Source organism: Astyanax mexicanus, chromosome 4, assembly GCF_023375975.1.
Source record: "Astyanax mexicanus isolate ESR-SI-001 chromosome 4, AstMex3_surface, whole genome shotgun sequence".
Taxonomy (NCBI): Eukaryota; Metazoa; Chordata; class Actinopteri; order Characiformes; family Acestrorhamphidae; genus Astyanax; species Astyanax mexicanus.
In genome coordinates this window covers 20,072,344-20,097,702 of record NC_064411.1, presented here as the reverse complement: position 1 = coordinate 20,097,702, position 25,359 = coordinate 20,072,344, and the positions used below count along the sequence as shown (strand labels likewise).

Genomic DNA, 25,359 nt, shown 5'->3' with positions numbered 1-25,359 from the left:
GCATTCGCTGAGGAGGGCGACCCTGACCCCGCCCCCAAACTGTCAAAGCCACCCCTTTCAAAACTTGTGCGCAAAAAACTCACTTGAGCGAAAACTGTAGCTGCAGGTAATTTGCATGGCACCCGAGGAGAACTGTGAATTCGAGAGGAAAAAACACCCAAGAAGAGAAAAATTAAGCTGTTCAGCGCGCACACGCTTTTTTTTTTTGATCACGAGTTTCACATTTGTGCTCATGAGAAATTAATTACACACGCAAAACATAAAAATACGCTGGTTAATTTTTTTCACCTGTTATTTTTGCGCCCCTGACTCTTGACATCGATGTGACGCCATACAAAACACAAAGGTTCATTTGTTTTATTACGTTATATAAATTTGTTTAAGTTTGGTTGGTTTTTGCCATTTTCACGTTGCTGTTTACTGCAAAAAAAGTTTGTTGTCATAACCAGTATGGGTTGTACCCTAAACTGGTAAATCAATTCAAAATGTTTTATTGCTAAGTAATTTTGTGAAATAAAGTAATGTAACTAAATTTAATTATGCTTTGAGTTTTATTTTGTGGAGTAAAGGGTCATTTTATATATTAAGTTGTTTGAATCAATATTGAATCAACTACAAGTTTGTAATAATTTTTACTGCATTTAGCTTTTGATTGAAAATTGATTTTGGATTGGCCATGGTTGTTTATTCAACATTAATTCAATGTCAGACATAATGAGCAGTTTCAATGCTAAATCAACATCAGAAATCAATGTTGATTCAATGATTATTCCTAGCAGTAATTCAATGTTGAATGAGGGTTGATTTTGGGTTGGCCTCAGTTGTTTATTCAACATTTATTCAATGTCAGACATAACAAGCAGTTTCAATGCTAAATCAACATCAGAAATCAATGTTGATTCAATGATTATTCCTAGCAGTAATTCAATGTTGAATGAGCGTTGATTTTGGGTTGGCCTCAGTTGTTTATTCAACATTTATTCTATGTTAGACATAACGAGCAGTTCCAACGCTGAATCAACATCAGAAATCAATGTTGATTCAATATTATTCCTGATGGCAGTTCAATGTTGAATCAATGTAATTTTGCTATCTTTAATTAACGATCAATCTTAAGTACGAGTTAACGAAGTTCTTAGCGTAACGAAGCTTTCAGGAAACCCACCCCTGATCTCTATTATTAATTTTATTCCTCTTGCTTGTAGACTTGGAACCAAAATGTCATCCCAATCAAACCAGTAAAAAAAAAATTCTAATTGAATATAACATTAGTTTTTGCATTAAGGTTTTTATCTCACAGCAATAATAATGAAGGAGAAAATAGATGTACTTTACATAAACAGAATGATCTTCTCACGGCCTCTTAAAATGATAATATAGAGATATGAGAATGCAGTCAGGTAAATACTACATCTGTTAGTGTCTTTTCATGTACAATGCTTAATTTTAGAGAAATTTGCAGACTGTATTTGATTACAGTGATTCTTATATAGTGATAGTTATTTGAATTTGAATTTCTTCAGGCTATTCATGGTGAAACATAAATAGCCTTTACAGTCACTGTGTGTGACTGGTAGTTACATTCTATAAACATGTGAGGTGGCCGATATCAGGATATCAGGTTCACAAAAATACCAAAACCTTTTAAAATGATATCTTTCCCTTAGCTTAACTGGCTATCTTTCCCTTAGCTTAACTGGCTATCTTTGCATTAGCTTAACTGAATATCTTTCCCTTAGCTTAACTGGCTAGCTTTCCATTAGCTTAACTGGCTATCTTTCCCTTAGCTTAGCTGGATATCTTTCCCTTAGCTTAACTGGCTAGCTTTCCATTAGCTTAACTGGCTATCTTTCCCTTAGCTTAACTGGCTATCTTTCCCTTAGCTTAACTGGCTATATTTCCGTTAGCTTGACTGGCTATATTTCCGTTAGCTTAGTTGGATATCTTTCCCTTAGCTTAACTGGCTATATTTCCGTTAGCTTAGCTGGCTAGCTTTCCCTTAGCTTAACTGGCTATATTTCCGTTAGCTTAGCTGGATATCTTTCCCTTAGCTTAACTGGCTATCTTTCCCTTAGCTTAACTGGCTATCTTTCCCTTAGCTTAACTGGCTATCTTTCCCTTAGCTGAAGTGGATATCTTTCCCTTAGCTTAAGTGGATATCTTTCCATTTTCCATTTCCCTTAATATTTCCCTTAGCAAGCCATTGTTCCCTTAGCTGGTTATTGTTGACATACTTGGATATAAAGTTAACTTACTTAACAGCAGTCTTTCTCCAAGAGCCGAGATAAGCTGCCAACTTGGGAGCCCCTCGTGTTATTTAAATGTGAGGTAAATTCTCATTCTAACTTAGGACAATGCTAACTTTTTTTAGCACAATGCTAACTTCAACATAGCTACCCTTATAATGCTACAATAACCTGAGAGTGGTAACTGCATTAGCACCACATTAGCGTATCTTAGCAAAAAATAGAAAAGCGTATAGTAGAACAGAAATTATAACTTACCTTTCAGTCACTTTGACAGACCAAAGTCACTCACTGGCTTTGCCTTTAAGCTTGATCGTTGCTCTGTGGTAAAGGGACGTGCAGGGAGGGGGGGAGGGGGAGGGGGGTGGATTCGTTGGTCACATGATCCTCACAATTAAATATCACATGCAAAAATAAAAAAAATATGTAACTTTTATAACCTTGCTGGCTTACACAAAGTGTATAGTCAAGCACAAAAACATTTATAATTTAATATTTTTATTTATTTATTATCAGCACTACCAATAATAAAGGTGAGATTATGAATCAGCACCATGGAGCAAATTCGTAGCTATCCAAAATATTAAATAAAAATATTTTTATAAATAAAAATGTATAGCTATACAGTATATGTCTTGAAAAATATGAGATGTTACTATGTGTGTGTGTGTGTGTGTCCCTCCAAAGGTCTCTGCACAACTCTGCTGTGGTACCTTGATTTTTCTCCACTTTTGGTTTAGAAAATCTTTCAGAGCTGATACTACATTTCACACAGTGTTGCTCCTATCCACTAAGCTAGCTAATCTACCTAGCTCTCACAGACAAAAACAATAAAAAAATATTCAGATACCCTTCATATGAACTTGTTATGACACAAACTTTCAGATTGTAAAATATTGTATGGTAAATTTGGGCTGACCCAGAGTAACCTAGCATAGGATTTGTGTGGGCATGCTGACATATAACCCACAATGCCTACAGTGTGTAAATGGTGCAGGCTGAATTAGGGCTGACCCACAGTGGCCCTGCATGAGATTTGTGTGCACATGCCAAAGTGCAGGTTGCCGACATATAACCCATACCGGGTATGAAATGGTGCAGGCTGAATTTGGGCTGACCCACACTGGCTCTGCATGGGATTTGTGTGGGCATGCTAAACTGTGCTTTGCCCACATATATCCCACACTGGCCCTTCAGGGTATGAAATGGTGCAGGCTGAATGTGGGCTGACCCACAGTGGGCCTGCCTGGGATTTGTGTGGGCGCATCAAAGTGTTGGCTGTCCAAATAATTCCCACACTGGGCCTACAGGGGCATTAATGCACTGGACCAGTTTAGGCTAGCCCACAGCGGCCTTTTATAGGATTTGAGTGGGCCAGCCAATGAACAGGCTGCCCACAGAAAACCCATGTTGGGCCTGTTTGGAATTTTAATGGGCTAGCCCCTGCCCACAGTGCCCGCACTTAGCCCACGAAGGGCCGATGTGTAGCTTTTTGCTGGGTAATAATGCACTCCATATATGCAGGATTAAAGTAAAATAAATTATACTGGACATAAACATATATAAAATGTCTCTAGAAGATATATAATAGGAAATGAAAACAGTGTGATTTTTTCTTTTGCTTTAAACAGCAAGAAAGTACTACCCTGAATGTGATAATTAGGGGTGGGTGATATGGCTCCATATTTCAGGGTAATATAGTTCATGATATTCAAAAATATTGGCAACATTATTTCTTACGATATTTTATGGCATACTGCCTTATTAAAACAGATTAATGTCATTTCTGGAGCTGTGATTGTATGCAGATAAATTATCCCATAAATGGTCCTACACCTGAATAAAAAAAGTAATATTATCTAATTTCTAGAACATAAAAACAGGAAGGGGTAGGTCGAGACTCTTCATCAAGCATATACATTTAATACAGGCTTTTTCTGCTTCCGGTCACTGAAATTATTGTATTGAAAAACTAAATATTTGATTATAAAAGGTGAGGGGTAGAGATATACTGCAAGTCAGAAAATTACAAAGATATTTATAAGATAAAATGAGATACACTTTGTTAGAGCAGTATGACATATTTACAGCTAGTGCTGGACGATATGGCTAAAATTTATATCACGATACATTCCTTAATTTCGGTCGATACAATATAATTTCGATATCGATATAAATATTTGGAAGGCCTCAGAAAAACTGTTAGGAATCCCTGCAATGGAAATCTGTACCTATTACTGTCTTTAAAGCCTCCTCTCATAAAAACTGTATAATACTTTAGAAATAAAAAAATGGTCAGAATGAATTAATGCTCACCTTTATTTGCATGTAGCAATATAAAAACATGACATCTCTGTCAAACACAAACCAATAACCTATTTACATTTTACCAATATAAATAACTTTACATTACAACAGAGGCAGAGCTTCTTATCCTTTTGTAAACATATTTAACAGATCAAAACAAAAGTGCCTCATCCAGGATAAAGAATGCAGAAAGCCTTCATTTATATAAAAGGAACACGATATCACCGTCAAATAAACAAACCTATATCAACTATAAATAACTTAGATACAACATAAACTACATAAGTGCTTCAGCCAGAATAAGGAAGATATTGTGTGTAGTGAAACTGCTTGAGGTGGTGGAACAGATTAGATGCATTACTGTTGCTAGTCAACTCCACTTTCCGGCACAATTGGGAGCAAGCTGAAGTTTATCAGACCTTTGAAAGCCGAACCACTGAATTAGACCTGCCTCCCTCAACTATCTCTCCTGTTTAATCACTTGTGGAAGCATCAGGTGTGCTCATTCTGCATCTAAAATCTAAAATTCTGCATCAGGGCCGAGCCTAATCGAGGAACTCGGTTTGGCCGCACTGCGCTCCGCTCGGCTTCATAGCGGGAGGTTCTAGGTGTGGACCGGAGCGCAGCCGAGCTTCAAGTTTTAGTAGTATGGATTATAGTGTAAAGTGTGATACTACTAAAGTAGTAGTATAACACTGTATTCAGTGCTCAGGACAGCAGCAGTGTTTCTGCTACATACATTTTGCAGCTGCAGCCTGCTGACAGTCAAGATACAACTACATATTAAAATGTCTGTGAATTTATAATGGGATAAAAGTACTGAAGCCTTTATTGTAGTATGAAGGTGTCCCAGTATTTTTCTCCATATAGTGTAACTAATGTAGGTAATTCTTTTTGGTTAATTGACCTGCTTTTATTTTTCTTTGTTTTTCCAGAATAAACAACCAGGATATTTAATAAAGAACAGTGTTAAACTGCTGAAAGAGGTGAAGCACAAGCCATCCAGAAGAATCTCCTGAAAACGCAGAAATTGTTTGCTACATTTCACAGACAGATGGAGCCAAGTCCCAACATGGAGAAACATCAGCACTCTGTCAAGAGTTTTACTAAACAGAGTGATCTCAAAAAACACCAGCGCATTCACACAGGAGAGAAACCGTATCACTGCTCAGACTGTGGGAAGAGTTTTAATCAACAGAGTAGTCTCAAAAATCACCAGCGCATTCACACAGGAGAGAAACCGTATCACTGTTCAGACTGTGGGAAGAGTTTTACTAAACAGAGTAATCTCAAACTGCATCAGCGCATTCACACAGGAGAGAAACCGTATTACTGTTTCGACTGTGGGAAGAGTTTTACTCAACAGAGTACTCTCAAAATACACCAACGCATTCACACAGGAGAGAAACCGTATCACTGCTCAGACTGTGGAAAGAGTTTTACTGAACAGAGTACTCTCAAAATACACCAACGCATTCACACAGGAGAGAAACCGTATTACTGCTCCGATTGTGGGAAGAGTTTTACTGAACAGAGTAGTCTTAAACTGCACCAGCGCATTCACACAGGAGAGAAACCGTATCACTGCTCAGACTGTGGGAAGAGTTTTACTAAACAGAGTACTCTCAAAAATCACCAGCGCATTCACACAGGAGAGAAACCGTATTACTGTTTCGACTGTGGGAAGAGTTTTAATCAACAGAGTAATCTCAAACTGCATCAGCGCATTCACACAGGAGAGAAACCACATCACTGCTCAGACTGTGGGAAGAGTTTTAATCAACAGAGTAACCTCAAAAAACACCAGCGCATTCACACAGGAGAGAAACCGTATCACTGCTCAGACTCTGGGAAGAGTTTTACTGAATAGAGTCATCTCAAACTGCACCAGCGCATTCACACAGGAGAAAAACCGTATCACTGTTCAGACTGTGGAAAGAGTTTTACTAAACAGAGTAGTCTCAAACTGCATCAGCGCATTCACACAGGAGAGAAACCGTATCACTGTTTCGACTGTGGGAAGAGTTTTACTACACAGAGTAATCTCAAAATACACCAGCGCATTCACACAGGAGAGAAACCGTATCACTGCTCAGACTGTGATAAGTGTTTTACTACACAGAGTAATCTCAAAATACACCAGCGCATTCACACAGGAGAAAAACCGTATCACTGTTTCGACTGTGGGAAGAGTTTTACTACACAGAGTAATCTCAAAATACACCAGCGCATTCACACAGGAGAGAAACCGTATTACTGCTCAGACTGTGGTAAGTGTTTTACTACACAGAGTCATCTCAAACTGCACCAGCGCATTCACACAGGAGTGAAACCGTATCACTGTTCAGACTGTGGGAAGAGTTTTACTTTACAGAGTGAACTTATATTACATCAGTGCATTCACAAAAGATAGAAAAGTATCCCAAATCTGTTCCTCTGCCATAAAAAATGCAAACCTTAAATCTTTCAGACAGCCAAAAACACCTCATCATGCACAAAATCTTCACTCTGTTACAAGAACTTCATTTAAAAATGGCTTTTTACAGGTTCAGAAAAATGAATCTTATCCAGAGATGATGTTTACTGAATTTCATGCTGTGTTTTTATGTATGTTTGTATACCTACATTAGTTAATGCCTGCAGAGCTCTTCAACACTTAGTGTTGTGTTTTAAGAAGTTTTTACACACAGAATCATAAATGGTACCACTAACAGCATAAACTAGGAACATACATTTTTACAATTTTTTCAGTGATATGCTGAATAAATAGTAAAGCGATGATGCTAGCTCAGAGTAAAATCGTATATTAAATCTCAGCATTAGCTTTAGAACTAATAATAAACAAAAGTGAGGATTTTATCATTCTGGGACATTTTTAGGTTTAAAAATTGAATATGCTTTGCCATAAGTAGGAAATGATCATTTGGTCAACTTATGTCATTTACAGCCTTAACACATTCTCAATTGTTTACACATAAAAACTTTCTTTATTTTTTCCTCCACTCCACGTTTGTAGTTTGTAGTTGGAGCGAGGGCACTGCCAGTGTTTGCTCCAGATGTTAGATTAGCATTACTTAGTCTTTTAAAATTTAGATGTCGTAGTTTAAAGGAGTAGAGTATTCTTAGGAGTAGAGAATATTCTTAGCTTGCAACAAAAGGCCAACAAAATCCTTTTCAGAGTTAAAAAAAAAACAAAAAACGGTCTAGCTGTAGTTTCCATACTGAAAGCAACACTCAGCAGGCTATGCAGCAGTAAGACTGCAGGATCCTTGATTCCCTCTACTGCACATGTGTCAAACACAAGGCCCGCGGGCCAAATGTGGCCACATCCAAGCGAGAGCTTGTAAGATCTTAGTGTCTATAATAAATAGGTCAGAAGCGTTCTTTGACCAAAAACTACATTTCCCACAACGCTTTCGATTGTATTACCCGCGAAGTTACGGCTTACTGCCACTACACACGGCAGTGTAGTCATTGATGTGGAAACCCTGCCGGAGGGAAGGCGTAACTTCGCGGGTGGAATTGAGACATACAAACTTTTATCCCATAATGTCCAGAAAAAGAGAAGCTGATGCAAACGGACGGCTGTGCTTCAAGGCGAAAGACCGGTATGCCTTTTGTGTTACGAAGAGTGTTACTGACCAAAATAAACGCTTGTTAGGAGAGATATAAGTTCTGTGTAAATATTTATACGACAATAGCTGACAAAATCTGTTTTAATGACGTTAATAAACATCACTGTGACAGCGCTAGTCACAGTTTCACCTCAGCAAAGGAGGAGCACGTGAATCACTTATCTAACCAGCCCCAAACTGATTTCTGTCCCCAATAACCCTTTCAATAACCTCCAATAGCCTTTAATAGTCTTCAGTAGCCTTCAACAGTCTAACCTTGCAGCCGTGGTGTGTTCACTAAACTCCGTAGTTATAAACATCACGAGGTTAGCAGCGCGCTAACTGACCTGTTTATAATGTTATCCGAGCAGTGACTCCGTGATGCTGCTCTAAACTGCTGCTATTAGCTGCTTGGGCTGAAAGATGAACTGTAGAGAGCTGTATTATTCGGTTAGTGGGGTTAAAATCTTTATTTTCTACACAGAAGAATTTTAAAAACTGTAAAAACGCTCCAGACTGGCTCAGCTGAGCCCTGTAGCCCGTGGCTGGGCTGTAGCTCTGACTGAGTAAAGACTGCGGGCTTGTGCTGCTGCTGCAGCTCTGACTAGTGGTTGTATGAGGAACTGCTAAATCTGAGGAAATGCTAAATCTATCACATGTTCTTAACAGCTCACAATTTTTAATTTTATATTTATTAAGCCTTATTTCAGTATCAAACGTTTTGATCAAAGTTAATGTAACTTGTATTTTATGTCATTCCTATTCACTTGACTAGTTTGGTTCTTGATTGATGGAGTTTTTGGATTTCATAACATGACAAATTAAAAGGATTTATGTTAATAGAGCAACAAGCAAACATTTTTTCCATGCAACTGTAATATTTGATTGAATAAATAGTATATTGAGAGTTATTTAACATTAAGGAGTAATTACATTCATTTTATATTACATTTGGTTACATTTTATTACATTTATACGTTACATCTGGCCCTCAGAGGACAGCCAATATGCCAATGTGGCCCTCGGCTAAAATGAGTTTGACACCCCTGCTCTACTGGTTTTCTCATTGGTCTATGGTTCAGTCAGTCTGATTAAAAATCTGCAAGTTAATCTACAGGGATATTTGGTTGTGTTGTGTTGCTAAAGTTATATACTCTGTTATCTTTTCCTTATTTGGTATCGTTTTGCTAAAGGGTTTTTTTTATATCTCTAAAGGTACTAAAAATATCTAATCCATTTACTTTATTGATTGTTTTATCCAGTACCAGCTATTATCGTTGTTTTACATCACCTTATGTATTTACTCATATTCATATCTATGTGATTCAATAAAAGGCTTTTATATTGCAAGATCTGCAATCTTATCTATTCTTTCAACTTAAGCATTTAGCCAAAAGCTTTTGTACACAGCCAAACATACATTCAAGCAACCACTATATACAGTGCCTTGCAAAAGTATTCGGCCCCCCCTTGAACTTTTCAAACTTTTGCCACATTTTGGGCTTCAAACATAAATATATGATTTTTTGGTTTGTTTTTTGTGAAGAATTAACAAGTGTGTAAGAATACGGAGGAGTTTTGCCTTACTATGTTCATTGTTCATTGATTAAAGGGTTAATCTGTGTGTAACTAAATCAGCATTTCACTTAATCAGTATGTTATTCAAGCATTTAGCACGATTCATGATGATTCACATTGTGACTTAGAATGTATGTATATTGTGTCCTTGTGCTCAAAGCAAGGCCGTTTTTCTTGCAACTTATTAGCATGATTGATTTTTTCCAGCAGAACCATGAGTTTCTGTACATGTAATCTATAGTCTGATAAGGTTGGGGTGACCGAGTTCTCGGCTGACGTATAGGATGAATAACTGCTTATCAGTATCAGGATCCGGGGGGTGTGAGGAGCCTCCTCACACACTATTAGACTGAGGCCAGGCGAATGCCTGTTTTTATTAGACTCTGTCTAGGAAGAAGAGTAGAGTTGGGCGGGAGAGCTTCTCCCGAGAGGGACTACAGAGCCACAGGTCCTGGTCACACAGCCGAGAACTCTGGAAACCCCAACTTTTCTCACCTTTGGGGTTTTCCTCTTATTTTCACCTTTTTATTTCAATTCAATTTTTCAATAATCTTTTTACTCAATTTTTGATGTATCCAAAAAAACTGTTTTGCTCAGAAGATTCTTTGAATAAAATCTGACGGAACTACAATTTTGGACTGGATCTCCTTTTCTTCTTTATGACGTATCATGCCAGATACATCATAATTCGAACAGTAGATCAATAATCTTTCAATCGTGAAGTGGAACGAAATTTATTGGATACACATTATGTTGAGATACTCAGTATTTTGAGAACATTGGTATTTAACTTGTGTGAAACTGACACCAATAAATCCATAACTCCTGCTATTTACTTACATAGAAGTGTTTTTTTTCTCAGTAGCTCAGTCGCTGTGAAGTGTGGAGAATAGTTTTGCAATATATTGATTATCGCTGAATCGCAGTTTTGAGATATCACCGTTATCATTAATTTACCACTTTGCTCAAAGGTGCTGAAAAAAACTTGAAAATGGGCCTTGAAAGTGCTTGAATTTTACCTTGTAAAAGGTGTTTGAACCCTGTGTTTAAAAACCCCAGCAGCACTGCTGCACCTGATCTACATGTACCAACACAACACACACAAACACGTCACCACATTAGTGTCAATGCAGTTTTAAGAAATATTTATCACGAAAATAAAGCTCTCTGGCGCTGGGAATTAAATATACAGGGTAAAATTTAAGCTAATCGGATATGCAGGTGAAAAAATAAACTGTGAAAAAATATGTGTGTGAATATGTGTATGTTTATACCTACAAATCTCAAATGTAAATTGACATAATATGGACCATTAAATGACGGTAACAACCTGACCGTTTGACACTTAGCTAATCTGCATACCAGTAGGAGAGAGCAGAGATAGACTGGCTGTGTATGAAACGGTAGGCAGCTACCACAATCCCTCATGCCTGAGCTGTTCATATGTTAACACCCACTAAATGATTAACCCTTTACAAGTATTAATATGAACTTTAGGAAAAAGAGTATAAACAGAATTGCCCTTTTTTCTATTGTGAGTTAAATGAAGTCACTGCTGCCTATTCTAATAAGCTAACCGTATGACTAGCTTGACGAGCTCTGGGGACATTTTTACATGGGATGTGTCTGAAAGATCTGTGGAAAAAAAGACATTGCTTAAAATAATAAAAAGTATTATTACAAACGTTACAAAAGGACTTTCTGAGCTGAAAACAAAAAAAAAAGAAAATATGTTTTATAAAATTTATAGAGATATCATATATATCCTATACCCAGTTTATAGACACATTTGGGACATACCGGGGTTGGACAATGAAACTGAAACACCTGTCTACAGTCACTCAGTTTTGGATCTTAGTTTGCATAAAAATAAATTTATGCCAGTTTTTACCCTTACACCTTCTCAAGTCCGGGGTTCTAAGGAGCTGGTAACTGCCTGTAGACTACAGACACAGGCAGTTACCAGCTCCTTACGGTACGTGTCCACTGGCACTTTTTTTCAACGCTGGATCTCCTTGCTCGTTTTTGAATTAAAATGAAGCAACAGAAGTAGACAGTCATAAGTTTAATATTTTTATTTTTTTTACCAACCTCACTGTAACCTATAGCTCTATAAATAGGCGCCTGTTCTGTGTGTGTGTGTGTGTGTGTAAGAGGCTTGTGTGTGTGAAGACGCAGCCTGCTCTTCCCTCATTGGCTGGACGCAGCCTGCTTTTCCCTGATTGGCTGGACTGGACACAGTGCGGTGGCCGGATTTATTTGAATAAAGTTGAGCCGGAGGGCGGAGCTGCGTTAAACGCAACGCAACCCGGCATGCACCGAGGCATGCAGCGGCTCTCTCCATTGATTTTATGTATGATGTTATTATGATGTTATTTTAGTAAGCAGTCGCTGTTAACTGAAATTATAAGATGTAAAATGTTAACATTGTCTTCCTGGTCTTGCCTAGGCTGTAGCAATGAAGAAACAAAAAACAATGACAGCGTTTTTTCAAAAACCAAACAATGTGATATGGAATAGTAGGATGTCAGTGATTTGGCATCATGGTGTAAGAATGCGCGCAGATGGCACTGGGGACATATTGACATACCAGACCAATAACAGTTTCAGTATGGCTAGTGTTGATCAGAAAAGTGATTATTCTAAAGTTTATTGCAGCATATATATATATATATATATATATAATTTTACAGCTTGGTCCCCCCCAGTTCAAAATGTCCATCTGCGCCCCTGGGTCTCACACTCGCGGCCCGCGGGCCAATTGCGAGACGTGTTGTTACAAACAGCAGAGATGTAGTAATGATTCAGGACGCTGTGACACATTACAAATACAAAGATGTGTTAAAAGTTAACACAAAAAATGTGTTGTCACATACTTAACACAGTTTGTGTTGATATTAGCACAACATGTGTTAAGAAGCTCAAAATCTTAACACATATTGTGTACTGGACAAGTTAACACAACTGTGTGTTATTTCAGTCTACATGGCGGGAATTTGCCCTTGCGCTTCTGCCCTGGTGAACCTGTGCAAAGCAGGTTTGAGCTTTCCCGCCGCATTTGACAAAGGACTTGCAATGGAGGCTGCTTCTCTTGGGATGCACTACGACCCCTTGGTAAGTAATCATTAATATATTATATTAATGTGCTTCATCGAACTGTAAAGTGTCAGGATAAACCTGGAATGTAAATAATCCACTAACTCAGTTGCGTTTTTAACAGCATTTCCGATCAAATTTATCTTTGTTCAGCTGGCATAACATTACTGAGGTAACCTGACATTAACGTTAGCTAAGTTAGGCAAAAGGCAGACGTCTAATGTGGTTATGACATTTATATTTTTAGCCTAACTACAGTAATGTTATCGAACACGACGTAAAGAAAAATAATTGGCAAACATCGCTGCTCGTTTAAACTTAGCATTAAACTAGTGAAATCGTTAACATTTATGCCAAGTATCTGTTAGCATTAACGTAGGCTAACCGCCACTTTGATAATGTTAAAGGTGCATTAATTAGAGCAGGTGCAGTGTCTTTTTTTTATTTGAGTGAACAACTACTCATTTACCCGCAGGGACTAACGTTAGTGCTTAGTTTTTCATGGTTTTTAAACATCATTTGACAGAGGTTTTCTTGACAAAAAGGCAAATTCTTGATCATTTTACAGCCACGCTATTTTCATTATGCATTTATGTTCAATTAACACAAAATTTAAAAATAATAATAATAATAATAATAATAATAATAATAAACATACCTGTACACAGCAAATTCACCTGAGTTAAAAATCTGGTGTTGGTGAAATATGTGAGAGTAGAGAGTCAATCTGACTATTGCAAGAGTAAATCCAACTCTGGATAGAGTCGTATAGGTTTCTTTTCACTCCCAGTAGAAAAACAAGTGGTGTAAAAACAGTGTTAAACATGCTCTCCTTAAAATGAACTCTGAGTGTTAACACAAATATTACTCAATTCTAGGACTTAGGTTAACTCCCAGAGTGTTACCCTCATTGACTAACCGCACCCACAGTTTTTTTTTTTAACTTATGGAAGCCATTTTACAGAACACACAAACGCAGCGGGGAAAAAGCAACAACAGGTAGAGCGGAGAAGGCCATTTTATTGTTTTCCCATGTAACGTTACATATAAGCTAACAAACATTCAAATTAACCAGTATAGGTTACAAATTACATTGGTAAGTGCTGTAACAGGTTAACAGGTCACTTTTGTAGGTTAATTAGGTTACTGTAGTGTATGGTGTTGAAGTAAAGACCAGGCGTTGTACTTGGTGAACTTAGGTCTGTCGTGTGCTTTGTAGGTTAAAGCTATTAATGAACATTTAAGTACTTCTTAGCTACCACTTGAACTTAATGTAAAAATAAGCTAGCGAGGAAACTCGGGGTGTGGAGCGGGGCTGGGGGTGGTAGCTAGTGCTGTTAGCGGGCTAAATGCTAGCGAGGAAACTCGGGGTGTGGAGCGGGGCTGGGGCTAGTAAGTTAGTTAGCGGTATTAGCGGCTAAATGCTAGCGAGGGAACAGGGCTGGGGCTAGTAATTTAGCTGTGTTAGTGTGCTAAATGCTAGGGAGGGAACTGTGTGTGAAGCAGAGCTGGTAGCTAGCTGTGTTAGTGGACTAAATGCTAGCGATGGAACAGGGCTGGTAGTTAGCGGTGTTAGCGTGCTAAATGCTAGTGAGGGAACTTGTGGTGTGGAATAGGGCTGGGGCTGGTAGTTAGCTGGGTTACCGTGCATTCACACCGAACGCGACGCGAGCGACAAAGCAGCCGGCTTGAAATCGCTGCTCTGATTTTCAGTTCCTACTGAAGATTTGTTCTGCTCGCTAAATAGAAGAGTCTGATTCTCACTGAGTCCGGTTTCCCGGTTTTGTATGATGTGTCCCTGTTTGCGTACAGAGACCTTAATAAAAGGAATGATGTCTGGAAAAAGGAGTCAGAAATTGTTGAAAAAGCTGAAGTAGTTTACAGCATTTTAATGGTCTTATTAATCCAGAACGTAAGTGTGTTTAGTCAGATTAAACTTTTGTTAGTTTCAGTGCTGATAGATCTTTTAGAGTATGAACGATGTTGTGTGTGTTTCAGGAGTATTTAAATGCTTTGAAATGATGGTTAATCAAGCGGTTTTATTATTTGCATTGTAATCGTTTTTACTACAAATATTGGAAAATTAGTGTACATCTTTATATATATTTTCCAAGCCAAATAAATAAAATAAATGGCAGGTCAGTTTGCTTAGTTGCATAGGTTATACTTTTTTTATGCATAAGACATTTTAAATAACGTTAAACGTTTGTACGAGTGTATAAAGTTTGATAGTGTGTATATTCTGTATACTTGCTGTCTGAGTGCCTGTTTTTGGAAACGCCCACCAGCGACAGCTCGTTCTGTGTAGACACGCCCCTAAGCGACTCATCGCCTGCTGCACCAGCGACACGGAGCGATTTAATCGCGTTCGGTGTGGACGTACAGTTAGTGTGCTAAATGCTACCAAGGGAACTCGGGGTGTGGAACGGGGGTGGGGCTGGTAGTTATCTGTATTGGCGGGCTGAATGCTAGCGAGGGAACTATGGGTGTGCCTAATAGCCCTAATGGGTAGCCAAGGCCGTCACCCAATACAGTGTGTCTCTATTGTCTGTAGGTTGTTGGTTATTCAAATTATCTAATTGTAGCTTTCCCTTTTCCTATAGAACACACAAGACAGCCCACCCACCAGCAACAAAGTTCTTGTCACAGTAATCAGAAATGACATAGAGGTGTCAAAAAGAGTCCTCAATGTGACTGGGACAGCTGATCTCATAGAACAAACTCTATCCCAGCAAAGAGACAGTGTATTCCACCGGCTGTTAAAATACAATCCAGAGTTCAACGACTACATTGATGATGATGATGAGCCCCTGAAGCACCTGGATAGATACCAAATCATCTTGATGGAGGCTAAACAAAATGAGGTACTCTTTGCTACTCAAATCTCTAGTGTCACTGTTTTCTTTGTGGGATGTAATGGTATGGAATTAAGCATTTTGCACATTTCACAACTTACTTTTGGTGCGACTCATGGAACTACATTGAATGTCCAGTACCTTATTTTGATTGTGAGTATTACGAGTAATAGTCACACAATCTTAACAATTAGCATTCCAGTAATGACAGTTTTTTCTTTCAAAGGCTGAACCATTGAATGCAGGTGAAGATCGGCAAAGTGGGCTATTGGAGGTATTTACAGCATCTATTGATTACAAATTGATACAATGGTAGAATGTAGGGCTGGGGCATATGAGGGGGAAAGTCTGATCACAATAAGTGTTTTTTGTATTAGCCCGTTGGTGCATATTCAAATGTGTATTTATTTATTCAGTGTTCTATTATGTATTAGGGGCCATAATGCATTATGTGCTTTATCTGCTTTCACAGAAAGAGTCTCTAAGACAAACTGATAGCGTGCACAGCTTTGATGCTCCAGGTTTGGTGGCACTAATCAAGAACAAAGCCCCATCTGTTCTCGCTGAATATGAAAAAACTGGAACACTCTCTCTCACATCCCGAAAACTCCTTGTAAGAACAGGTGTCAGCAGTCTGGTTGAGCGACGGGGATTGTGAGTTTATTTCACATCATATCTACATCATTCAAGTGCATGTGCTCAAATTTTTTTTTCCATTGATGAGCTCTGTTTGTATGTTGTCACTCATGCTGCCACTGCCTAAACCTATCTGATGTATTCATTACAATCCTTTATTTCGATTACAGTTACCCCTCCAGTGCTGACAAGCTGATGTTGGCTAAAAGCATGATTGCAGTCTTCCCATCACTCATGATCAAGATACAAGAAGAGAACAAAGGATTTGTAAGTGTTATCAGTTTTTTTTCAGTAGATATAAAGTAACTTTGGGAATCATACTGATTGTTAATCAGTATAAATATCTGGGGTCCATTATTGATGATAAACTCAATGACAGACTTTTAAAAGTAATACTGAAATGCTATACAAGAAAGGGCAGCAGCACCTATAATGCCTCAGGAAACTGGTTAGGTTCCATGAGGACAAATCTGTAAGACTTTGTTTTATTGATCTTTTATTGAATCCATACTGATGGTCTCTGCCATCTGCTGGTACTCCTTTCTTAATGTTAAGAATGCCTTATCCAAGGTTATCAAAACTGGTACTCAACAGAAAAGCATAACTGTACTGTATGAAGAACAGGTTATTAGGAAGGCTGATTCTATTCTGGAAAACTACACCCATCCCCTCCACAGGGAATTCCAGTTTCTACCCTCTGGTTCCTGTTTTAAACACATATTAGCCAAGACCAAAATATATAAGCACTTATTCATACCCTCTGCTATTCAGTTGTTAAACTCCCATGCATTGTGTTTTTAAGGTGTCTTATACTGCAGATTTCTTACCTTATTTATTTACCCCCTCCCCTTTTTAGGTGTTTTTAAATGCTTTTATATATGTTCTGTGTTTTTTTTATGTTTTTTTTTTTTATGTTCCAGGAGCACTTATATGACCCAGTGTCCCACTGTGGATTCATTGAGATGAAACTGAGGAACCTGCGGAGAAGCCTTCATGATGATCAGAGACGCTATCGCAAACGTAGGAGGTCCAGTGAGGGTTCTGCGGGAGCGGTAACATTACAAGTAATTGCAGAAGGAGAAGACGAATCTACGCAAGATTGGATAACGGCCACCAAAAGGATGAGACCATCTCCCGAGAACCTTGCATCCATCAAAATGGGCATGGAGAAAACTTTCAACAACCGAAGGCTCTGGATCACAACTCAGTCACCAACCATAGAGGAGATTTTTCATCAGTACCCTCGCTTTGTAGATCTGCCATATTTGGTAAGCTTTCAGCACGTTGTACTGTAGTAATTGTAGCAATATTGATGCCCATGGCCTTAGAAAACCTAATCAGTATTTGAACATGAGCTAATATGAGTTCCAACTTCTCAGTTTGATGCAGAGTTTGCAAAAATATTTCCGGGCAAAGAAAATCAATTTCTTCGGAAATGGGAAGGACATATTGTTCCCAAACTCCTGAAAGTGGCCAGACTGGAAAATGAAAATGATCCTGATGTTCTGTCAGCTGGTGAGGAGAGTGATGGTAAGTTCAGTTAGCCTCCTGATAGAATATGAATCTATCATTTGTATTGAATGGCCAGTAGGCTTTTGCCATATTTTTTTAAAACCTCGTGTTCCTAAGGTTATTCCTAGACCCTCATGAACATGGTATATCAAATTATGCAATTTTGTGTCATATTCCCACTAGGGACAATAATATTAAAAATGACAAAAATGTTTTGAGTCTAAATTCAAGTTATTTATATTTACCTTTCTAGACACACTGAAGGTCAGAGTACATAGGATAAAAACAGCAAAAGGTTAAAAACTGATTTTGGGCACAGCTTTCTCAATAACTAACTGTATGTCTGCCAATTTCTCCCTCTTCACAGAGTCACGTTGTCTCAGAGCTCTTAAGTCACTCACCAGTTTTCTACCTCCGACTGCAACTGGGAGGAACAAAGGCTGGTCCAAGTGCAGCGTGAAATCAGCCTTGTCATATATCCTAGAGGTGAAACAGGTAAACTGCTGACAAACAAGGAACAACTCTTTGAAGTACCTTTGCTGTTATACTGCAGTAGGGCTGGGCGATATGGAAAAAAACATATATCACGATATGTATTACTTTATATCACGATAACAATATATATTACGATATACCACAATTACGTAAGTTATTCTCTTTATTGTGTCATGTCACAAAACCACAGTTCTTTAAAATGAATCATTATTTTTTCTTTTTACAGTTATGTGAACTAAGAGCATGCCTAGAGACAACCAGAAATTATATTAAAATATGTTAAATTGTATATTAGCTGTAATAATGAATAAAATTAGTTTATCACAATATAAATGATAGAGGGAAAAAGGGCACGATAGACACTTTTCTTTCTCTATAGCGATATATATCATCATATCGCCCAGCCCTACGCAGTATGTTTCAGCCAGAAGGCTCCAGCTGGCTGCACCCATTTTCCTCAGATTTTGTCCAATGGTATTACACTATTGAGGCTGTTTACGTCTCTTAAACCCACATTTTTCTCCACAGATACCCTCAAGTGGCTAACAAAAAATATATCCAACAGTTTATATACATCATGCACATGCGCAGTACGGCACGACCTGTAATAAGTTGATATTTAAAACATGGTGGCGTGTATGATGTAAATAAACTGTTGGATATATTTTTTATTAGCCACCTGAGGGTATCTGTGGAGAAAAATGTGGGTTTGAGAGACATTAACAGCCTCAATAGTGTAAGTACCATCTGCCTCCATTCATATCTACCGAGGTGATGCGGTCACAGTCAGAATCAGGTCAGAGCTTCCACTAAACAGGAGCGAATAAACCGAAAATCTTCAGAAACTTTAGTTTAAAAAAATGGAATCTATGTATTTTAGTCTTCCTGTGGTCTGAATGTTAAATGGATTCATTCATAATTATGTGTATCAACAAATAAATTACTATGTGCACAGTAGTTGTCAGGACAAAACCAGTATAAGTACTGATGGATGTGTCAGAATGAATAACTATTTACATGTTAAAATACTTAATTTCATTTCCAAAATAACAGTTGATATATTTTTATCTTCCCAGACTGGAACAAGTATCCCCAGCCTCTACCAAGAACAAACAGCAGGAGCAGCGGAAGTGCAACAACCAAAGCTTGTGTGTCTGGGAGATCCATGTTCAGCAGCACAATATATTATTGTGGCAAAGCATGACAAAGTTGCCATCCCTTTACAGGACGAAGGACTGACATGTGCCCTGGACAAGCTGTTCAAAATGTTGTGGGTCTGTAATGTAGCCTATCCTGTCCAACTTAACTCTGTGTATTCTTTTATTGAGCATGTTTATGACTTGCCCATCTCAGGACCAAAGAGATCAAAAGTTTTGGAGTTGATTGCCAAGCTCCGTGCACTAGGATAGATTAAACATGTACACGTGTCCCAAGTGCAAAAAGTCAATTTCAAACAGTGTAAGGACTCTGATCAGACATCTTAGGCAAGTTCACGCAGTTTCAGATGCACAGGAATATACAATTGTATGTAGTCAAAACCATTGTCAGAGAACATATCATAATTTCAATTCATATGCCAGACATCTCAATAGAGAACACAATCCAGTTGCAAACCCACAACATCTTGAACAAGTTGATCTAAGTGATGTGTTGGAGGATGTTTCTGTGCCATCTTGCAGTCATGCCATGGACACTTCTGAAACTACTTTGGATGCTGATTTGGACACTTCTAGGGATCTTCAATTTTCAAACCACCGTGAGTGTGCCGCATCATTTGTTGCTAAAATGTACTCCTCATCAAATGCCACCTTGACTGATGTACAGAAAAGCATTACATGCACCAAGGAACTACTGGACAAGACATTGGACTCTTTAAAAGAGAAAACTGCATCTGTTATTAACAGCTACTCTATATCAAATGATGATGATGCTGTACAGTCTTTAATGCAAGATTTTGAAAATGCACGAAATATGTTTTCAGAGGTCGATACTCCCTACAAAATGTGCAAATATTTTTCTGAAAAACACTCCCTTGTCAAGCCCACAGAAATTTTCTTAGGACACAGAGGTGACACTGCTAGAAAGCAGGGAAAATTTTCTCAAGTACTAGCTGCAGACACTTTCCAGTACATTTCAATTATTGATACCATAAAGTTCCTCTTTGGAAGTGAAAAAATGCAGAAACTCTATAAGCAATCGACAAAAAGTGTTGATGGTAAAATGCGAGATGTATTATGGCACACATTTTGCGAATCATACGTTATACAACAGGTATCCCAATGCTCTACAAATCCAAATGTATTTTGATGACTTGGAAACGACCAATCCTTTGGGGTCAAAAACAAAAGTTCACAAAATGGGAGCTGTTTACTTTTGTTTAAGAAACTTGCCTGTGGAATTGAACTCCTCCCTTGCAAACATCCACCTCTGTCTACTCTTTAATTCTATCGACCGGGAAACCTATGGCTTTGACAAAATATTAGCACCTTTTTTAGATGACATTCGAAGACTTGAAACGGATGGGATAGAGGTTGTAATTGAGGGTCAGATTTCTGTGCTTCATGGTACTATCTGCCTTTTGACCGCTGATAATCTGGCTTGCCATTCACTTGGTGGGTTTTTAGAGAGCTTTTCAGCTAACAGATTTTGCCATTTTTGTCTAACTGACAAACAAACTGCCCAGTGTGTGTTTGATGATGATCACCAGGAGTTTCGTGACAAAGTAAACTATGAAGAGCATGTCTTGCAAAATACTCCAAGTTTAACAGGAATAAAAACATATTCCTGTTTAAACTCACTAAATTACTTTCATGTTACTGAAAATATTTGTGTGGATGTTATGCACGACATTTTGGAGGGTGTTGCTTTAGTTGAAGTAAAACTGATGTTAAAACATTACATTTATGAAGACAAGTTGTTCACTTTGGACCAGTTCAATGACAGATTAGAAAGCTTTGACTATGGTGTTGCAAATGAAAAAAACAAACCAAGTGTTATTCTTAATTTAAGAACATCAGATAATCCCATAAAACAAACAGCAAGTCAGATGTGGTGTCTCTTGCTCTTTTTACCTTTTCTGATTGGAGATTTTGTCAGTGAACATGATCAACATTGGAAATTGTTTCTTCTCCTCAGAGAAATATGTAGTATTGTATTTTCTCCAGTTGTAAGTGTTGGGCTTAGTGTTTTTTTAAAGCAGTTGGTTATTGACCACCATGATTTGTTCAAGATTCTTTATCCAGACAGACCACTCACCCCAAAACATCATTTTATGACTCATTATTGGCGCATGATGATAAAGTTTGGCCCACTTTTAAAATTATGGTGCATGAGATTCGAGAGCAAGCATGGCTCTCTGAAAAGACATGCTCATGTTGTGTGTAATTTTATAAATATTTCTAAGACATTGGCTTATAAAATGCAGGTACAAAGCATGTACAACTGGAAATTTAGCAATCCCCTCGTCAAAAAAATGACAGTCACAAATGCCTTTGCAGTCATGGTTGGATCATTGAAAAAATGTGATTTGTTAATTCAAAATCTAAATGCACTTGGCCATGATGTCAGTACTTGCAGCATAATACATGTGGCCCACTCTGTCTTTTGTCTTGGTCATACATACAAAACTGGTTCTGTTCTTGTTTTAAACTGTGATATAAGGGGAGAGCGTCTATTTGGAGAGATTGTGCACATGGTTCTGAATTCAGAAAGTGAAGAGATGCTCTGTTTTTTAAGAGTTTTAACTGTTGTTTATTTTGATGAGCACCTGTTTTCATATGTTGTGCAAAGGACCAATGAGTATGAAATGAAAGATGTTAAAGGCTTAGCAGACCCAAGACCACTAGACATAATTTCCTTTTCTAGAAATCAGTTTTTTATAAATCCAAGATACAAATTAATTGTTTAATTATTTTCCTGTGACATCTCTGTATCAGCCTGATTGTTTACCAGTCTTGCCTGTAGTGGTCTTGCAATTAATGATGGTAACGCCTGATGTTCCTGCATGATCTTCTGCTGGTTAGTCCTGGCCTTAATTATTTGCAGTTTGTTTATTTGCATTTGCATGTTAAATAAACGTCACTTTACACAAATTCAGTCTATGCATTTATATATATATATATATATATTTTAGAGCATTTTAACCGTATGATTTCTATTCTAGAAAAAAGTATTAACACATTATGTGTTGTTTTCTAACACATCTGTGTGTCTTTTTAAGGGCAACACATTTTGTGTTGCTTTAACACATCTTTTGTGTTAAAATATTTAACACATAATATGTGTTGTGTTCAAATTAACACAAAATGTGTTGTCCTTAACTAGACACACAGATGTGTTAAAAAACAACACATGATGTGTTGTTTTTTAACACATCTGTTTTGAGAGTGTATAAAAGAAAATGTGAACATATGAATGAAGTGAATACTTTAAAATTGGTAACAAAAATAACTTGTCAATCCGCAAAGGTTGGTGTTCCCTACCGGCTTCACAAAAACATGATCTCCAGCAGAATGTAGTGAATTTCATAAACCAGAACTTATTATACCACCTCAGGTTTAGTAGTTCAGTAGGTTTACATGTTCAGAAGTGCAGGTGATACGAATTACTGATAATCAGAAAGAAACACTATAGGAAACAGACAAAAAGCAGTTATTCTAATCAACAGCCTCGCATAACAAAATCACATGTAAAATCATTTTAAAACGTTTTATCTAAAAATATTTGACTTTCATGAGATACTCAGAAAAAACAAAAGAACATTTGATAAATTCACCTGAATAACATCATAATCTAGGAGAAAAGAGGAGAAACAAGCAGAATAAGAAGATAATGCCCTGGGAATTTGACCTTTTCCTATATTATATCATGGGCTGTGTCTACAGAATAATTATGGAAAAAATCCACAGTAATATTTGTTATGCTTCAGGATTCTGGCTGTCTGATATATTATGTCTTAAGTCTGACAGTAATTTTTTTCAGATGACTTAAAACTGATAAAATAATGACCAGGAAATTAGACCCAAAGTGTAATTTGGCCATCAAATCGATTATATAATTTGTACAATTTTCAGTGTAATTAAACAAATGTGATATTAACTTTTCTTTACAGTGTGAGGTTCTGTATCTTACATCTGACATTCACATTTCTGAATGCACACATTGCGAAGATATACAGAGATGTTTCTAAAAGAAAGGTAACTGTAGTTAGCCAAGTAAACTGTGATGACATTGTTTCTGATAGCTGGTTAAAAAGACAAGAAATAAAAGACACAGATCAAACCCACTGTGTGCTTAATAAAATACAGCTTGTGACTAGTCAGTTAGCTTATCTTTGGAATTAGTTAGATGGATAGTCAATGTTTGAGAAAAAAAACTATAAATGCAATGTCTAACTTGCCCTGGTGTGCCTGATCAGCCAATAACTATTTCATTTTCAAATTGTGTTTATTAATTTAGGATTGCAGGACTTACTGTAAGCTATAATGAATGAAAATCCATTTAGCTAACTAGTTATCTAGAAGATGTTGTGGATAGGCAGAATTTAGTACAACACTGGGTAATGTTGGTAGTTCAAAGCAGTTTCTTAACCCTGATCACTGCCCTAAAATTGTTTTTTCCACCAGATCTAACTGATCAGCTAATAAACAATCCTTTATTGAGTTTACCTGTTAAAATCTCTTAGCCCTGTATGAATCATAAATCAATTATTATGTATATCCAGCAGTGTATTTGACACATTATACCAATACTTACTTTATTAAGTACCTTTAAAGAACGCCTCATCTGTACTGGACTACATAGCCACCACTGTAGACAGTGTAACTACCCAGGAACAGATCACCATGTACCCCAACCAAAAGCCTTGGATGAATCGTGATATCCATCTCCTGCTGGAGGCCCGCAACAACGCCTTCAGGTCAGGGGATGCACAGGCCTATAGTACAGCCAGGGCTGAGCTGAAGAAGGGCTGCAAGACTAAATGACTACCGCCCGGTAGCCCCCTATCATCACAAAGGGCTTTGAACAGTTGGTCCTAGCACACCTCAAATCCTGTCTCCCTCCCACCATGAACCCCCACCAATTTGCATGCCGCCAGAATAGGAGCACAGAGGATGCAGTCTCCATAGCACTGCACTCTGTTTTCTCACACCTGGACAATAAAAACACCTCCGTCAGGATGCTGTTCATAGATTTTAGCTCAGCATTCAATGCAGTTCTTCCCTCAAAACTCATGACAAAACTCGCAGACTTAGGCATCAGTTCCCTCGTGTGCAATTGGTTACTGGACTTCCTGACCGACCGACCCCAACATGTCCAGTTGGATTACTATTGCTCATCTACCATCACCATTTGCACTGGTGTACCACAAGGTTGTGTATTGAGTCCCTTTCTTTACTCCCTCTTCACCCATGACTGTAAACCTGTCAATGGTTCCAATATCATCATTAAATTTGCAGATGACACCACAGTAACTGGCCTCATCAAAGACAACGATGAAATTGCCTACAGGGAGGAGGTGGACCATTTGGCTGAGTGGTGCGACAACAACCTTCTGCTTAATCCTGAGAAAACTAAGGAGCTCATTGTAGACTTTAGAAAGAATGTAGATCCACACCCACCCATCCACATCAAAGGGATGGCAGTGGAGTGTGTGAACAATTTCAAGTTCTTAGGTGTCCACATCTCTGAGAATCTCACCTGGAAGACTGGCTGCTCCAAGCTGGTCAAGAAGGCTCACCAGCACCTCTTCTTTCTGAGAACTCTGAGGAAGAACCACCTGTCCTCTGACATCTTTTTGAACTTTTATCGCTGCACCCATAGAGCCCATCTTGACCAACTGCATCACAGTATGGTACAGGTGCTGCTCTGCCTCATACTGGAAAGCACTGCAGAGGGTGGTGAAAGCTGTCCAGCACATCACCGGAGTACCATTACCTGCTATAGAGGATATTAACAGGAAGAGGTGTCTGAAAAGGGCTGGGAAAACTGTTAAAAACTCCAGTCACCCAGCATACAGAC

The 25,359-nt window shown here is 38.1% G+C and overlaps 3 protein-coding genes across 3 annotated transcripts in view; all 3 read left to right on the top strand.

Annotated features, from left to right (window-relative positions):
* LOC125801524 (gastrula zinc finger protein XlCGF49.1-like) overlaps positions 1-8,392 on the top strand; it is a 40,562-nt gene extending 32,170 nt beyond the window's left edge. The window contains exon 2 of the transcript XR_007438707.1: positions 7,100-8,392. The gene's annotated coding sequence lies outside the window, so the exon portion shown is untranslated. The remainder of the gene's footprint in view (positions 1-7,099) is intronic.
* On the top strand, positions 5,477-7,105 carry LOC125801457 (zinc finger protein 239-like). Its single transcript, XM_049478220.1, has one exon. The coding sequence runs from the start codon at positions 5,608-5,610 to the stop codon at positions 6,421-6,423; it is 816 nt and encodes a 271-aa protein (XP_049334177.1). The 5' UTR covers positions 5,477-5,607; the 3' UTR covers positions 6,424-7,105.
* Positions 8,393-12,604: 4,212 nt separating the features above from the next.
* LOC125801150 (uncharacterized) lies at positions 12,605-20,562 on the top strand. Its single transcript, XM_049477353.1, has 9 exons — positions 12,605-12,859; positions 15,445-15,705; positions 15,923-15,970; positions 16,169-16,350; positions 16,503-16,599; positions 17,253-17,600; positions 17,712-17,862; positions 18,212-18,339; positions 19,416-20,562. The coding sequence occupies exons 1-9, from the start codon at positions 12,731-12,733 to the stop codon at positions 19,746-19,748; spliced, it is 1,677 nt and encodes a 558-aa protein (XP_049333310.1). The 5' UTR covers positions 12,605-12,730; the 3' UTR covers positions 19,749-20,562.
* The last annotated feature ends 4,797 nt before the right edge of the window (positions 20,563-25,359 follow it).